The sequence below is a fragment of the Empidonax traillii genome, unplaced genomic scaffold (assembly GCF_003031625.1).
Source record: "Empidonax traillii isolate 1590-97213 ecotype Southwest subspecies unplaced genomic scaffold, ASM303162v1 scaffold471:size1368335, whole genome shotgun sequence".
Lineage (NCBI taxonomy): Eukaryota > Metazoa > Chordata > Aves > Passeriformes > Tyrannidae > Empidonax > Empidonax traillii.
The window spans coordinates 1,284,752-1,301,628 of NW_020955664.1; the positions used below are offsets into that span (position 1 = coordinate 1,284,752).

At 39.3% G+C, this 16,877-nt stretch overlaps 1 protein-coding gene across 2 annotated transcripts in view; it reads left to right on the top strand.

Annotated features, from left to right (window-relative positions):
- The window catches only part of LOC114063505 (N-acetylated-alpha-linked acidic dipeptidase 2-like), a 29,901-nt gene extending 19,328 nt beyond the window's left edge, over positions 1–10,573 (top strand). The window contains exons 14-19 of one of the 2 annotated variants that reach the window (XM_027895814.1): positions 1,280–1,371; positions 2,790–2,880; positions 3,541–3,805; positions 7,088–7,169; positions 8,133–8,225; positions 9,867–10,573. In XM_027895814.1, coding sequence (XP_027751615.1) covers positions 1,280–1,371; positions 2,790–2,880; positions 3,541–3,805; positions 7,088–7,169; positions 8,133–8,225; positions 9,867–10,056 — 813 coding nt within the window. In that variant the 3' untranslated portion in view covers positions 10,057–10,573. Of the gene's footprint in view, positions 1–1,279; positions 1,372–2,789; positions 2,881–3,540; positions 3,838–3,992; positions 4,452–7,087; positions 7,170–8,132; positions 8,226–9,866 lie in introns of those variants that run through there. The other variant, XM_027895815.1, reaches the window with a different exon arrangement.
- Positions 10,574–16,877: the final 6,304 nt, after the last annotated feature.

Below are 16,877 nucleotides of genomic sequence, written 5' to 3' on the forward strand. Positions count from 1 at the left end.
TTGAGGTAGTGGGAAGCTTATGCTGATTCTAGATTTGGATCTAAGGGCAAATAGTATGTTTTACTATGCTCTCAGTGTTGTATGAAGAAGCTGGGCAGTGGTTTTTACACGGCCAGAGGTGTCAGAATAAAACGTTTACCAGAGCATGGAGTGCTTTTGCTCCCATATGTCAGAGTTCAACTCTGACAGAGTTCACTTATTAATGTGCCTTTTCACTTTAGCCCTAGGACTTGACCAAAGTGCCCTGAAAATGACAGCAGACAAGCAGTTATTTCACAAAGTTGGTTTTTTTCTGCTAGTTGCTGACAAAATCTCAGAGGTCAGAACTCTTTGGATTTTCAAGTTGGAATCTGTATGTTTTTCAGTGCAGAATTTAAGTCTCAATAATATGGTGGGACCGTGTATCTAGCCATGAACATTTACACTTTGTATTTTGGAAAAAAAAATCCCAATTCTCTACACATCATAAACAACCTTATATTTAAAGGACCATGTCTATTAAAGGTTGTTTAAGTGTAGATGGATACCAAGGCTGGAGTCTTGATTTATTTTTACCTCTGCCACAGATTTTCTAAGAGCTTTCATAGTTTTCCCGGCAGCATGGTAACTGCACTAATACTTACCTCTTCCACTGTGGTTAGAGTTTTTTGGTTTTTTGAAGGTAAGGGTGAGACCTGCATTTGTACATACAATGTTTTGCATATTAATTCCCCAGTCTTGGTTGAGTCCCCTTGGCACTGCTGTAATATAAATGGTTTGGACCCTTCCTTTTATTATAATTCTTTTTCCTATAGAAAAAGCAGACAAATTTTAGGTTTAGCCTTGTTGAGGGAACATTGCTGCAGTTCAGGGCAAACCTCCACGGGGTTATGGCTGTCATCTCCCCTTGCCTGCAGAAAGGAGAGCAGCTGGGGCATCCTGGCTGCTGGAAAGAGTCCCATAGTATCATATATGATGTTGTGTGTGTACATACACAGTGCCATAAGGTGGTAAGAAGTCCTAGAACCCACTTCTTCCAGCAGCAGATGAGTTATAGCTAGTATCCCTGAGCCTTAACCTGCTTTTCCCTACTGTCTCTGGTTGGTTCCAAGTGCCTGTGAGATGCTTTTTATGGTCAGGATCCATAAATATGTGCCACAAATGTAAATAGTGTACGTGCACTTCCCTGCGTGCAGTAATACTGTTGGTAAAGAATGTTGCAGATGGCTGTAAAGGGCTCCTTTGGCAATGAATTCAGTTGGAGGTACTTTCAATGAGACTATAATATTTTCCTCTCCAGATTTTAAGCCCTGATGAGGGTTATGAAAATAAGTCTCTTTATGAGAGCTGGCTTGAGAAAGACCCTGGAACTGAAAATAATAGCTATCCAAGGTAAGATTTTAATATGTTGTTGGATTTTTTTTTCTCCCAATATTTTTATCATATCATAGCATGGATACTCTCCAGAATTTTTTGAGATGTGCTATTTATGACAGCAGTACAAAACCTCTTAGCGTAAGGTGACTTTTTAGCAACATCTTTTACAGTAAAATAATTTTTTTTTAAACTATGGTAACATTATGAAATCTCATACTTTTAAAATACTTTTTTATTAGTAGAAAAGCAATTTGGAAAGCAGTCAAAAAAAGCAGGGTGGGGAAAGAGATCAAAACATATTTTAGTCACCAACTAGATCAGATAAAATCATTAGGATAAGCAAATGTTCAGTTGAAAGAAGCTGCCTAGAGCAGTAATTAAAAAGCAGCCATTAAAAAACTTGTGATAATTATTCTTCGTTTATACAATGTATATAAATGTATTAAATCAAAAATCTATATATGAAGGTATTAAAACTTTATATTTGAAGGTACTTAAAATCCTAAACAGTCTTTTAGCCTGTGACTCAGAGCGCTAAATCTTTTTCGCAGTGGAGCATTACTCACATAAGGTAAACAGAACTGACCCTTTGTGTGATTTGACCAAAATGTTCTGCATGTTTCTGGCCCTGCTAAGATGAGTTTCTGGCTACATGAGACTCACAGAGATTTTTTCCTTTTGAAAAAGCTACCAGATTTGATCTTTCTCAGCTGATACAAATAGTTCCTTGCAGAAATTTATACTAACAGAAGAACTCCAGCTGGAACAGAAGAAATACCAGTTATTCACCAGGATAGACGTATAAACCTAAAACTCAATATCAAACGTAAATATGTGAAAATACCTGAAATGTTACTCGTCTTTACTGCCATATTACACATCTTTACTCTCCCTGTCATGCCACATCTCCCCACCTGATGGCAGTAGTGACCCGTAGGTACCAATGCCGATCACTTTCTGCAGTGGAAATTATTTATCAGTCTCGGATTCTGCAGCGGAATGTGCCAAGTACATAAACACATCTGTCTTTACATATATTTCTGCCCGATTCCTATTAGTTTGGAAATAGTTGATTGATGTTCTAAGACGGCAGAGACATGTCTGATACAATGTTATGTCTCCCGTGCACAATGTGTTGTTGGTGTGGCTTTTTTGGGTTTTTTCTTTTTTTAAATGTGGTCAGTGTCATAATCAGGATTGCTACCTTCAAAAGATCTTCCTAGCAGCACTGAATACTGAATCAGCGTGCTGGAATAAAATCAGTTAAGTAATTAAGCTTGCCACTCATCTAGTCTCTGATCTTACCAGTGTCCCTGATGTGCCCTCCAGAAGAACTGACCTCAATTTCTTTGAAAAATCTGCATTTTGCATAAATTACTACCATACTGTTCAGTAAGTGCCTTCACTAAGATGTTGTTTTTTTCTACATTTAGAATAAATAAACTGGGGTCAGGCAGTGATTTTGAAGCTTATTTTCAGCGACTGGGAATTGCATCAGGCAGAGCTCGTTACACCAAGAATAGGGTAAGTCTGCCAGATTGCTTGAAGAATTTTAACAGTGCTGAGCAGTCATCCTGTAACAACCATTTATTCAGAATTAATAAACAACCTTCAAAGCATCTTTGACTGGTTTGTGTATCAGTGCCATTTCTTAATTTAGCAAGGACCCTAAATATTTGTAGAAGAAAACACGTTACAGTGATGTTGTATATTCTATAGGATGTCAAGTTCACAGAAAGGTATTTATAGAATTTGACTGAAGGTATATAGTTCATTTCACCATGCTATTAGTAAGCTCTTTAATACACAAATCTTCCATGACTGTGTTCCGAAATAGCTACACAAGATAAAAAGGGGTGTGATTGAGGACTTTTGCTATCCAAAACCCCAAACTGTTTTCACCCTTGGTGAAGGCAATCTCTGTGCAATGGAACTGAAGGCAGGTCTGCATAGGTAGAGAGAAGGAAACCGTCTCACTTAATCCTGTGCAACAATCCATGGATTCAGACTGGTTTAGTTTCTTAAGATAAATAAATAAAAATGAAAATAGAAGATTGCGTTGTGTAGCAAATAGCTTTTTTGTTTTGGAAACTGTCCGAAACATCATAGTCATTAAGTGATCAATACATCTCTTAACTGCAGTCAGAATACAGAGCACCGACAAATTTCCTTGATCTTTTCCAGAAAACAGACAAATTCAGCAATTATCCTGTTTATCACACTGGGTATGAGACATTTGAACTAGTGCAAAAATTTTACGACCCCACTTTCAAGAAACAGCTAACAATTGCCCAGTTACGAGGCACACTGGTTTATGAACTGGCAGACTCCCAGGTCATTCCATTCGACTGCAGAGATTATGGAGAAGCCTTAAAAGGATATAGCAACAGAATTTATAAATTGGCCAAGAAGCACGAAGAACAGCTGAAACTTTACCAAGTGTCATTTGGTGAGTAATAGCCACAAGACTGTCTCTTATGTGTGTTAATTCATGGCTAGGCTTCGCAAATGAAGATTTGAGAAGGGCTCTACCCACGCTTGCTACAAGCGCACTGATGGCTAAAAAGGCCAATGCGAGATAGACAAGTCCGGTTGCAGAACGTACAGCAGAAAGATTCCCCAGGTGATATCGACATGTGTTAATTAGAATCATGTAGGTGCATGTCATATCTGTTATAGCTCTGCAGCTGAATTCCTTACTTTCCTGTTTGAATTTTGTCATCATAAGAAAGAGCTTCTAATTTCATGCATATGATTAAATACAGGTATTAAGGGGCTTGTGGTCATTCAGGGACCTCAGATGCAGGATAAAGAGATATTTTAGCCTGCTTTTCACTTTCTTGCTTAAAAAAGAGGCTTAATTAAATGCTGATGGTGATTTCTTGGAAGTTGAGACACAGGTGCCTGCTCCTCCTGCGGCAAAGACTTCATCTGACCCCCAGGGAACTTGTTTACCATCTGCCTCAGTGAACGGCTACCATTTTTAGGCCACAGAATCATTTCTGTAGCTCTTCTGCAATAATACATTCATTTGCTAATCACTCAAACACATTGCTCTTAGCATACAAAACAGGTCTGAAGCAGCAGAGTGCTCTGGATCCCAGGCAATGATGGCTTCCACAGTAATTTTCTGTCTCTCTCTCTCTCTCTTTTCTTTTCCCCTTCTTGCCTCGTTCACCCCTCGTGTTTCTGTACCAAGGAGATTTTTCAGCCAGTCCTAATTCACTTGCCATCTGATGGACCAATAATTTAGAGTCATAAATGAGTTTTTTTAAGATGCAGTCCTCTTTTGGACTATGTGAAGCATTAGAAGTAACTCAAATTGAATCCACATTTGGGGAAAATTAAAAATAACATTTAAAACTTCATGTAATGGTTTAGGTGAAAAATTCTTGACCGTTTTTAAAAGACACCTCTTTTTGTAAAAAGGCCTCTGGAGACAGAGAAAGCCTTGTGTGATGGATCATCCAGTCCGAGATTTTGCATAACAGGGGGATTTATTTCAATATGTTCTAGTGTTCATTGCAGCATATTTCAGCATATCTGAAAATTCTTTTTGTAATAATAGAACATCTACCAACATTTCTGTGAAATAATTTTTTTCATTGTTTGAGTTTTTATCTACTTCAGATTAGAAGTTGACCAAACTACCTTCTAACCAATGCATCTATTATTGTTCCTAGAATGTAGAGGCAATATTTCTTTAGCTAAAGAAACCTCTCCTTAATAGCTTTATCAATGTGTAATTTTGACCATTTCTTTGCCAGGCATGTTTTTCAGTCTTTTCATTATTTTCATGTCTCTTCGCTGATGCTTGTTGACTTTTAATTTATTTCTTGAATGAAATTATAATTTCTATTTTTTTGTTTATTCTATTGCACCAGAGTACATTAAAATACATAGGTAGCTTTTACAGTACTGTGAAAATTAAAATTTATTTTACTCAACATTTTCATAGAATTGCTTATTGACAACACTGAATGTCAGAAAATTGTTAACTAAGCCAGAATAAATCACACAGTTATCCTTTAAAATAATAGATTAAGGACTTTATTTGCCTTTGGGTTCACATTCCTCTGCAACAATGAAGGCTGGAAACTTTTTTTCATAAAATATATGCTTGTAGTCATATGCCATCAGGAAATAATGTTTGGGGAAATAAGAAATGTGCTATTTTCTAAACTAACCAATACTAACAACATTGAATAGCAGTGAACATGAACACAAAGTTTCTTACATATTTTAAGATGATCTTTTTTTTTTTTTTCCTCTTAAATCCCCTCCTACTGCTTCTGAAATATAATCTGTTGCTGCGATACAGCCATGATGTCAGCAGGGAGAACTCTGTCCTCTGGCGAACTTAGAGCTATTGCCACAGTTGTGGACAAGTGTGAATTCTCACCCTCTCAAGGTGACATGGGTCTCTCCATGCTGCAGTCCATAAAAAAATTGCATATATAAAATCTGTGCCTCTAATTGCATAAACTAAATAACAATTTTAATACAAGAAGGAGCAAGTGTAGGCTCATGATGAATAAATAAGTTTGTTAGAAATGGAAGAGCAAATGAGACTGAAGAAAAGCTTTCAATAGGAGGCCTGGGAACAGAAAGCCTGTCACATGGAATTGTATGATGAATTTATAAACAGTGAAGGGATAATAATTGCCAACAGAGGACTGGATTTAGGAGATGATCTAATCTTATGTCCTATTTTCTTGTACAGTCAAAGAGAGGATGCTCTGATTTATCTAGTTTTCTAAAACTTGTGGTCAGAATGTACAAGGTGTAAAATTTCCTTCTTTGTAATTGAGTTGAGTTTTGGTGGGCCCAGAAGTTCTCTTCATAACATCCACCTGTTACTTATTCTACAAAAATTACTTTTATAAATTGATAATTTTCACAGGCCTGTAGTAAACAGAGCCTTCCACAAGAAAATCATCACAGCTGTTACTCCTATTACCAGGAAGGCCTCTGCTTCTTTGGCTGAGTTACTCCTCATGGTTTGGATGTACTGCCAGGGACAGAGCAGGCAAAAACAACTGCCATAGTTGCTGCTAGGACTGCACACAGCCAGGCATAATTGGCAAAATCCCACGGCAGCGCTGCAGGACGACACTCAGGGTTGTGGCAGAGATGCCTCCTATGCTGTAATTTCAGCGTGGAGCAACCACAGGACTTGGCTACTTTAATTTACCATGTGTGTCACTGTGTTCCAAGACAGCTGTGTCTTTTGTGCCTCACCTAGTGCTGTTCAGTACACATACCACACTCTTCTGTTATGCTATGAATAGGACATCATGCTCCTAGAGCAAAATCCTGCTGTTCTTCCACAGCCTTCTGGAACAGCTGGTATTTTTCATGAAAGTCAGGCTTTTCAAACCTAAACACTACAGTGCACCCTTTTGTTAAAAAGAAGACTGCAGATCTCTCAGTTTGCTACGCCAGCCAGTTTTTTCTTGCCACGCAGAGGGAAGATGTGAAAACTTGTGAAAAGTTTACCATGCATTCTGCTTTACTATTGGTCTCATTGCACAAGGTATTTGTCTATTACTGCTGGTAGTGCAGCTCTTTAAAGGCTGCACTAGGGAAACTAATAATTTATGGAAAGATAAAAAAATTAATGCTATTATGTCAGCAAGACAAATGTAGTTTTTCTCCCACTGGGCAACTCAAAGGTAGAGGGGGCTAAGTAAATATTCTAAAGTTGTTAACAAAGTCCTTCCTTTTCTAGATCCTCTTTTTTCTTCTGTGGTGAACTTCTCAAAGGCTGCTGATGAATTTCACAGGAGACTTGAACAAGTGGACAAGAAAGAGTAAGTATGAAAAAAAAAAATTATTTATATGTGTGTGTGAGTGTACGCATACATGGACAACTGTCTTAGGCACCTTAGGTACCCTAGGAGGGTGGCTGTTCTTTCTTTCAAGTGACAACACAAGGAGTCTCTCTGATTAGCCCTTGTAGGGCTTGAACTCTGAGACAGGCTAAGATAAATCAGCAGATATAAGAATGCTTCCTGTGATGAATAGTATCAGCTGTAGAGCTTATTACAAGTGTCAGTTTGACATCAAAATTGTTGTAATAAATGGAAAGGTGGATAGCAGTGAAAGTTAAAGTTGGTCTGAGCTCTGTATTTAGACACCTACACTTCAGTGTTGTAGGTGACGCCAGAATTTGTACTTTCAGCACACCTCAAGAAGAGAGGATGATGCTTCAGAGATATATGTTGGATGCTTGCAAACCTAAGGGCCCTACAGGACTCCTGTGCCTTCTGAGAGCAGTGAGTGGAGGCCAGGTGCTCCTTGGCACCTAGTATGGTACCAGTTAGTTGTGTTTAGGCAAATGAATCCCATCCTTACTATGTTACTGTATAGATTAGAACAGGAGTATGGACACTTGATTTATGGGTGGGCACCAAAATCTTGTTATCTTCATCTTGACCTAAATCTCAGCCTTCCTCTGCCCTCTGTTAAGTCAGATCTTTCTGGTGCCATTTAACACTAAGCAAGTATCTGACACCCTCAGAAACTTTCCCATTATATTTTGCATAGTGTGAAATCTTGTTGTTGAGTTTTCTAACACAGAAATTTCAATTCATTAAGAAAACATGTATTGAATATCTCCATTTGCAAAACCTCATCTTTTTTTTTTTTTTTTTTAACTGTAGACCATATTTGTCTTTTTTATTTCTGCCCAAAAATGAGGAAAAGTGTTTAAATGAAACTGGGCAGTCGTGTTTCCCCACTGTGTGAAATGTCTCTGTCTCCATCTCCTGCAGCCCAGTTGCAGTGCGAATCATGAATGATCAGCTGATGTTGATAGAAAGAGCTTTCACTGATCCTCTGGGCTTACCAGGAAGGAAGTTTTACAGGTGAGGCAAGAAATTTCTCAACTTGCTGTCTAAGGCACTGTATTTTTGCAGGTGAACCCCCCACCAGCTGACCAGTCAGTTAAATTTCTGTGTAGGTCTCATAAAAGAATTACAGCTCAACACATTGCTTTAGGTACGATCCAGTGAGCAGTGGACTTTGCTTATAATCCCCAAGGAGAATTCCTTGGCTACACCAGCCTTGTGGTGCCAAATTCCTGTCTTGGGCTCTGGCCCTCTGCTTTTATTAGCTGTGTTGAAGCCACCATCATACTCTGTGACTTTTACTTGCAGGTGTGTAGAACTACTGCTGTTACCACTTGCTCTTTTGAATGTGCACAAAGTGAGGATTAAGTGGAGAAGCAAAAAAAAAAAAAAAAAAAAAAAAAAAAAAAAAAAAAAGGAGAAATGAGGGTAGAGTAAAAAGGAGATGAGGGTGTGAACAAATGAGTAGTTAGGGTCCGTGGAAAAGAGAAGCAGAGAGAGCTTGAAGAGGGAGGGACCTTTCAGCACAGGATAGATAAAGGTCCATGAACTGTGCTGCAGAGTCCCATATGTCCCAGGTTTAGCTGCTTCTATAGGAGCTCTGAATAGCTTAAATCATTAACTACTATACCCTTTCTAGAAAGTCAGTGCTTTTATTAGTAATAACTGACAAGAAGCCAGCTTCCAGTGTCAGGTGTGTGACTACCTCACTCTGCTGTCAGTATCCCCCTTCTCCTAATGACAGGATATATCTGACTCACTGACTGATGGCTTTCATGTCAAGCCAGAAGTCCCTCAGGCAAGTAGAACTGAGAATCACGCTTCCATCCTCCTAGGATGAACTGTCATTCCCACTTTGGGAAGAACGAAATTGCTGCTTTCTACAGTTCTTGTTGGGTGTTAGTTATCATTTAGAGCTGTCTGGATTTTTTTTTTAAATTTTTTACTTTCTTGCATTTATTAATGTAGTTTTAATGTTTATTTTTATTTGGGAGGATTCCTTCATATGTTGCAAATGTGCTTTGATATTTTGTATTTAAAATCAAACCAATCTAAGATATGCAACTATCCATTCTTTAGGAAAAAAATCCTGCACTAACAAATAAAATTGATACTCTTTGTGCAGTTCTGATCCAATATGGTCACTTCTGATCTCTGAAGATTCCTAATTCAACCATAGATTTTTTTACCTTCTTTTTACCTTCCTTTCCCAGACCTGCTGACCATCATGCAGCTACTTAGTTATTTTTGAGGTTTCTGTTCCATTTCTTATGATACTCCTATAATTAGTTTTATTCCCTTTTTCAGACTGCCAAATTAGTTCAACAGGTTTGTTAAGTTCCCATTTTCAAGAAGCGTAACATGGTTTTGTTCCTAATTAGACTAATGCGTCATCTGTCCCAAGAAGGCTACCTGACCTATATCTGTGCCCTTTCACATAGATGTTGCTCTTGGGGCTGGCTCCTGTCCTTCTAAAGATATGTCCAGCTAGATTTCCTGTGTATTTAGTAAGATCTGACCTTCCTGGGATTCACAGATGTTCTATATAGCACACATATAGTTCCCTGCAATAAACGCATCCCCCCGTCCGTTCCCCTCTCCCCACAATTAATAGTCAGTCTTATTAAGTATACTTATATTTTTCTTTTTTCTCCACAGACATGTCATCTTTGCTCCAAGCAGTCACAACAAGTATGCTGGAGAGTCATTCCCAGGGATCTATGATGCCATGTTTGATATTCAAAGCAAAGCTGATCAACATGAAGCCTGGGAAGAAGTGAAGAGGCAGATTTCCATTGCAGCCTTCACTGTGCAGGCAGCAGCAGAAACACTGAAGGAAGTAGCATAGGATGATGGCTTTGAAAACTCACCCATCAAAGCCTGATATGCAGAGTAGTCAGGCTACTGCAGAGACCCAGTCTCTTCTGAATGCCTGCCCTCTCTGAGTTTCCAACCTTACAAATGCATGTAATTGTGCTAGCGGGGTGAGCAGGAGCTTTGTGTGTCAAAGAACTCCTGAGCTAGAAATTACTGCATCTCTGACACTGACAGAACTGCAGCTTTATGAACTGCCCCTGACAGAAGAAAATTTGGATGTGGGGAGAGTGGGGAGGGTGGGGAGCAGGAACAATCACTTCCCAATTAGAGTTTTCTGGAAGATCTGCCAATTTTGAGAACCTGTTATTTTGGATGTACAATTATGAAACCAGTTATTTGTCAAGCTACCTATAACTTTTATCCAGAGCAGTGATCAACAGCATACATTCTGAGAGAAAAAAAATATAACACTTCTCAGCCTTTGCATTTTTCTTGTTCCAATAATTACTTTTATAATATAAGACATCAAAGGCATTTCTGTTTTAGAATCTATTCTGAAGGACTAATGAATGTTCCTTGCTCTCTTTTCCTGAAAAAAATAAAATAGTGGCCCTCCTGCTGATGAAATCCAAAGCATGTTCTCAGGGGCATAAATGCCTATCCCTCTGAAAGCCACTATATATCTCTCTCCTTTATTTGCAGTCTGAAAAATAAAGATTTTGGAGGATAACCAAAAGCTGTCATCCCTGCTCTTTTTGGCACTTTCACTGGTCCCAAACCCATGGCAGCTTTTGTTCCTATTTTTTCCCAGGAGAACTTTTTCATGCAGATATTTTTGTCCAGCTGAAGGAGCTGGAAGAAATTTTCAATATTGGCACAGGGTTTGAGATTATTCTGTGCTCAAATAAGACTTGAAGAAAGATTTTACATTCAAAGATAAACTGAAATGCATGGGGACGGTAATTGTACAAAACTGTTTCATTTGTAAAAAAAAAAAAAAAATTCTTGCTTCATTTGCCCTTTAAATGTAATTCTCATCTACATGCTTTACAGCACTTGCTAGACTTTTACTCAATCACATTCCAGTTTGTGGGAGTTGACACTAACCAATTCCTCCTCTAATGTAAAATATACTCCAGTTTTTCTCACAACCATAAATTGTACAGGGTTGTGTGAATAAAATCCTTTTTGTTTTATGGAGAATAGAACAGATGTGGTACTAAAAGGGACAGAATTAGAGAAACAGGACAGAGGAGTTATTCTCATCTCAGATGCCTTGAATTCAAACAAGGGTACCAGAAATTACTATACTTCAGTCCTTTGGGAAGTTGTTTTGCGGGATATATGCCATCAAAAAGAGAGGCCTTCATTGGCATCATTTCCAATAAGCCTCTCTAAAAGACAAAGATTGTGTACTGTGGATGTTGTTCTCATAATGTACTGTTCAACTGCTTTTCACAAATCAAGCCTTAGGCACATGAGGAGGAAATTACACTTCCACAGCCCATGCTTTACCTCTTCTATTTGAAAACAGAGTGCTTAACTGACCTTGTTAGCACACATCTAAGAGAATGAGTAGTCGATGCTCAGAGACAAGGAGATGATTCTTCCCCTCTACTCTGCTCTGGTGAGGTCCCACCTGGAAAACTGCATTCAGCTCTGGGTCTCCAACATAACAGGGATATGGGCCTGTAGGAGCAAGTCCAGGGGAGGCCACAAAGATGATCAGAGGGCTGGAGCACCTCTCCTGTGAGGAAAGGCTGAGAGAGTTGAGGTTGCTCAGCCTAGGGAAGGGAAGGCTATGGAGAGACTTTATTACACCCTTACAATATATTGTGTATATATACACAGTATATAAAGGGTCTACAAGAAAGCTGGAGAGGGACTGTTTATAGGGGCGTGTAGTGATAGGACAAGGAGGAATGGCTTCAAACTGCAACAGGGCAGAGGAGTAGAAGAGTAGAAGAAATTCTTTACTGAGTGTAGTCACTGGAACAGGTTACCCAGAGAAGTTGTGGATGCCCCATCCTTGGAAATGTTCAAGGCCAAGTTGGATGGGGCTTTCAGCAACCTGGTCTAGGTGTCCTTGCCTATGGCAGCGGGTTGGAACCAGATGATATTTAAGGTCCCTTTCAACCAAAACTGTTCTATGAACAGTGACTACATTTTTCTTGTTCTCTTTATTTCTACCTAACTGGGGATACTCACAGTTACTAAGTTACTCTCCACATCTGTAGCTGAAGTTATTGCTAAAGGATGTGATGTCTTGGAAATGGTGATTTGTACATAATTGCAGTGGTTTTTTTCCCCCTTCTTCCAAATCGTGCACTCTTCCTGCTCCATCATAACATTACCTTAACTGCAATGGGCAGATTGTGCTCCCAAGAGAGGGTTAGAATATCTAGATAGTTGAAAAAAGTCCCTCTTACTTGTGAGCAGCAGCCAACTTCGAATCTGTCAGTGCTTGCTGCTTTAGGATCATCAGAGGATAAGGCAAGCAAGGAATTTCCACACAAAAATGAAATATCTGTCGAAGTGTGCCTCCTCCTTCATTTAAGGAAATCCCTTTACCAGTATAAACCAGTGAACAAATGTTTCACCAGTAAACATACTCTTTCAGTGGCAGCTAACCTTCGAAGTTCTGTACCATTACCTTGCTGCTGCAAAAGAATATATAATCTCCTGTTGTTTCTCTGTGCAGTTTGAAGCTGCAAGAATAAATTACAGCTCACAACAGGCTGAATGCACAGCTGGCATCGATTGCTTTGTTCCTCTTGTCAACTTAACTGATAACTCTGTATGAATGTACAATTCATCCCAACCCACTACATCCTGAGAAGTATACGAAATAGCTTAAATCTATTTCCATTCCTGTCTATAAAGTTCTACTGAAAGACAGTGATATCCAAACCCTCGTAAATAAGGAAACCAAAGCACTTATAAATGGCTTATACTGATTAATTTCCACAAAATCCCATATTCTCGGTATTAAAAGGACCAGTTTCTCAGAACTGTGATTGCCTTTCCTTCCTCAGTGAGCAGAATCGTGTTCTACAGATGAGCAAAAAAGCAACTGCTGATGTTTCTCAGCCCATCATGCTGTATTCATGTAGCTTTGCCTGCCCATAATTTCAAAGTGTGGGAAGGGGATTTTTCGGATTCTCCTAATTCCATTTACACAGTTCCTTTACTCAGCTTTGCTGAGTGAAGCAATCAGTCAATCCTTCAGCCTGCAAAGTGACTGAGGCTGTAAAACAATTTGGCAAAATAAAACTTGGATGAACCAAATATCACTTGTGTATTTGGGTTGTCAATCATCTCTTTAGAAAATCAGTTTCAAAAGGACAGTGCCAGGAGGCTTATTTCAGCTTGGAGACAAACTTTTTAGCAGGACCTGTTGTGATAGTAAAGGAGTTAATAGTTTTAAACTGGAGGAGGGTCAATTTAGATTAGATGTAAATAAGAGTATTTTTATGACACAAGTGGAGAAATACTGGAAAAAGTTGCCCAGACTGATGATAGATACCCCATCTCTAGAAAGATTCAGGGTGACGTTGGACAGGGTTCTGAGGAAGCTGATTTAGCTGAAGATGTCCCTACCAATGGCAGTGGAGTTGGACTAGATGGCCTTTAAATGTCCCTTCCAACCCAAACCTTTCTTTGATCCAATGTTTCAGATTCTCTTATGGTTGAAATGCCTTTGGTTTACCTTTGGAAAAAAAAATCCATAACACTTGGAGCTGGAATCTCCAGGTGACACTGTGTCAAAAGGGGCTGGAAATGGTCTCTGCAGCTGGTAGGAATAGGATACACCCAGCATGACCTGTTCTTTTTTTCTTGTAAAGTCCTCTATTTTCATTCATGGAATTTTAGTGTACAGTTAAGAGTGCTATTAAAAAAGCCGAATGATGATGAATGACATGGACTTCCCTACAGCAGAGCAGAGAAGACAACACTAAATAAATGAAATAGGTAATTCTTGTTTCTGTTACACTGTTCTGAGCTAAAGTGCTGCGTTCCTCACTGAGCAACACCTGCTACATAGAAAGTGTCCCTAGAGAAATCAGTAGGAGCTGAATTTAGCAAGCAGTCTTTTTAAAGGTAAAAGATTGTTCCCATTACACCACTGAGACTAAAAGTAGCTTGTGCCAGTTAGAGTCTGTAAAGTCAAGGAAGCTCTTGTCATTGTCAACACAGTGCTTCTCCTGATGGATCCTACACCTTTAAACATCTTCTTCAGCTTAGGAAGCTCAAAGAATCAAGGATGTGGAGAAAGAGAAGGAGTGCATTGTTAGGCACCTCCTGCAGGAGGGGCTGAACCTGGTTCAAATAAACTGCAAACACGTTACAACCTTCTATTAAGGGAAAGAACAGGAGAGGCAATAATAGAAAAACATTTCACAAGAGGGTGTCGGATAAGAATAGACTTGCTATGTTTACATGGCACCTTCCCCAGATGTGCTTTGCTAGCTTGCTGAGAATGCAGCTGACATATTCCTGATGCTGCCATCCACATTACTTCCAAACTTGGCTGTATTTTTGGAAGGAAACTCAAGTCACAGTTGCTGGACACAGTGACTGTTGTGACAACACACTCTTATGTAACCAGTAAGAAGCAGGACTGCAGGCTGAGGAAACGTTGCCAGCTCCAAATACTGAGCACTGGAGGATTTAGCTCTCTCTGAGATCACTCATCCCTTCAGATATTCCTGGAACCAACACCCTCCCCCCAGCCCCACCTACTAAGGCACTGCCTTTGTTTCCTCAGCGCTCCGTCTCCCAAGCCATGTTTCCACACTCTTTCCACCTGAGCCTGCGTGCCCAGGCACCTGCACTAAAGCTGCGTTCAGCCTGCAACACCTACCAAATTATCCTGGCACCTCCTGTTGCAGGAGCGTGGGCACTGACAGCACTGACAGCGTCACCCACTGCCACGGCAGAGGAGTCAAACACAAGCATCCTGCGGGTCATCTTATGGGCAGAACGAAACACACCGTGTAAGTAAAGCCAGGTTCATTGTTAGTATGCTTCAAATCTTAGCTGTGATCAAGGAATGATTAATCTCTATTATTAATGAAAGAACAAAGAATACTACAAACTTTCAGCAACAAAGCTGTTAGAATGTTTATGGGCTGTTTTTCTTCTTGGGATCTCCAGTATCCTGGTGCCCCTTCTCTAATCATCTCATGTCCGTGGTCCTCTACACCACATCCCATGCCTGTTTTCAAGGCCCCTGCTTGTATCAGACTGGTATTCATCTGCTACAGGGCGCTAAAATGATATATGTTACTCTACACAGAAAACCTGCTGTTATCTACAGTACTATATACACCATGCAACTACAGGTTGAGAAACAAGGTAAAACAAGTCAGGCAATACCCATTTGGTCATGAGTAAAGTTTTTTAACAGTCAAACAAGCCAGAACAAAGCTCTGGGCAGGTGAAGAGGAGTTCAGACAAAGCAAGCCTGGCACTCCTGAGGCCCTGCGGAGCTGGAATAAAACCTGTGCTCTGACACTAGCTATGGCAATCCTGCATTCACTGAGCTGTCAGTAAAGATCAGTATTCAGGGACTACTTGGAGGGGAATCCCAAGTTTTTGAAAGAACAATCATTAAGGACAGTTACTTATCCATAGTCATATATACATTTAAGTGTCTAGTCCTGGCAAATCTGAAATGGATGAAATGGATCCAGGTTTTCTTTCTACATTTTCACCCCTTCTCACCTAATTCAGCCTAACTGGACTTTGGTTTTTCAAATATTATTGTCATCTTCAGTCTGATAAACTGTAACTTGCCCAAGGACTAGGTATTAGTATAGGATTCAAAGTGTAAATGCAAGACTTGGAACCTGCCTTTTAGGCAGCATTATACTCAGTTTTGTACTAAAATACAATTACCAGAATATGCAGAAGCTCTGGTAAAATCTGTCAGCTTTCTCATGCCTACTGCTCATTTTGCAGACAATTATATTTAAAATTTCAGTGAAGAACACCTGCAATATACAGAGGGAAAAGGAGGACGTACAACGCTGCAGGTTTCAATACACCCCCGGAAAGTTATGCTTACCTAAGTACCCCACAGGACAGTATAAGGTAAAACATATGTGCATTATATAATAAAACTCTGAAATGGAAAAACTCATTAAAATTACACATGCTTTAGCTTAAGAATTATGCACTCAGCATTTTGGTACTGCCACTCAACCATGTTGAAGTTTTTGGCCACCTTTCATTGCACAAGTGCCAACCACACCACAGTCTTCAGGCACAGTGCATCCATACACCAGTTCAATATTAAATGCATCAACTTTAATTGGCTGTGTTGTAAAGTGAAACGCTGCTGAGGAGAAATAATAGCAAAAGAAAAAATGCTGACCAATGCCACTCTGCTCACACAGTAAGGAGGAGAACCCTTACAAATATATGAGAAAACGGTGAAACATGGGAGTTCTGCAGTTGGAGTTACTGCTTTGTATTAATCTTGACATCTTTTCTATGAATTATTTCATTTTTCTATGAACATGTGAAAGCACTTCTCTTATAAGCTTATTTTCAAAAACATTTCAATAACTGTCATTTTACCAGATTTCTCTTCCTCACAGTTGTTACCTGCTCTTGGAAAGCACAAACATCCCATTTAATTTATAAAATCCACTGAAGTAAAACTTGTAACAGAAGGGCTGACAAGCTTCCGATTCACAAAGCTACTCCTAAAGAATGATTCTTTGTTGTAGGTTTTGTTCATGAGTAGACACTCCAAATATTAACTGCTTTCACTATGGGCAAAACATTTAAAATTTGGTTTAATGTTTTTGTATACAATTATATAACTCAGTTACAAGGCATTCC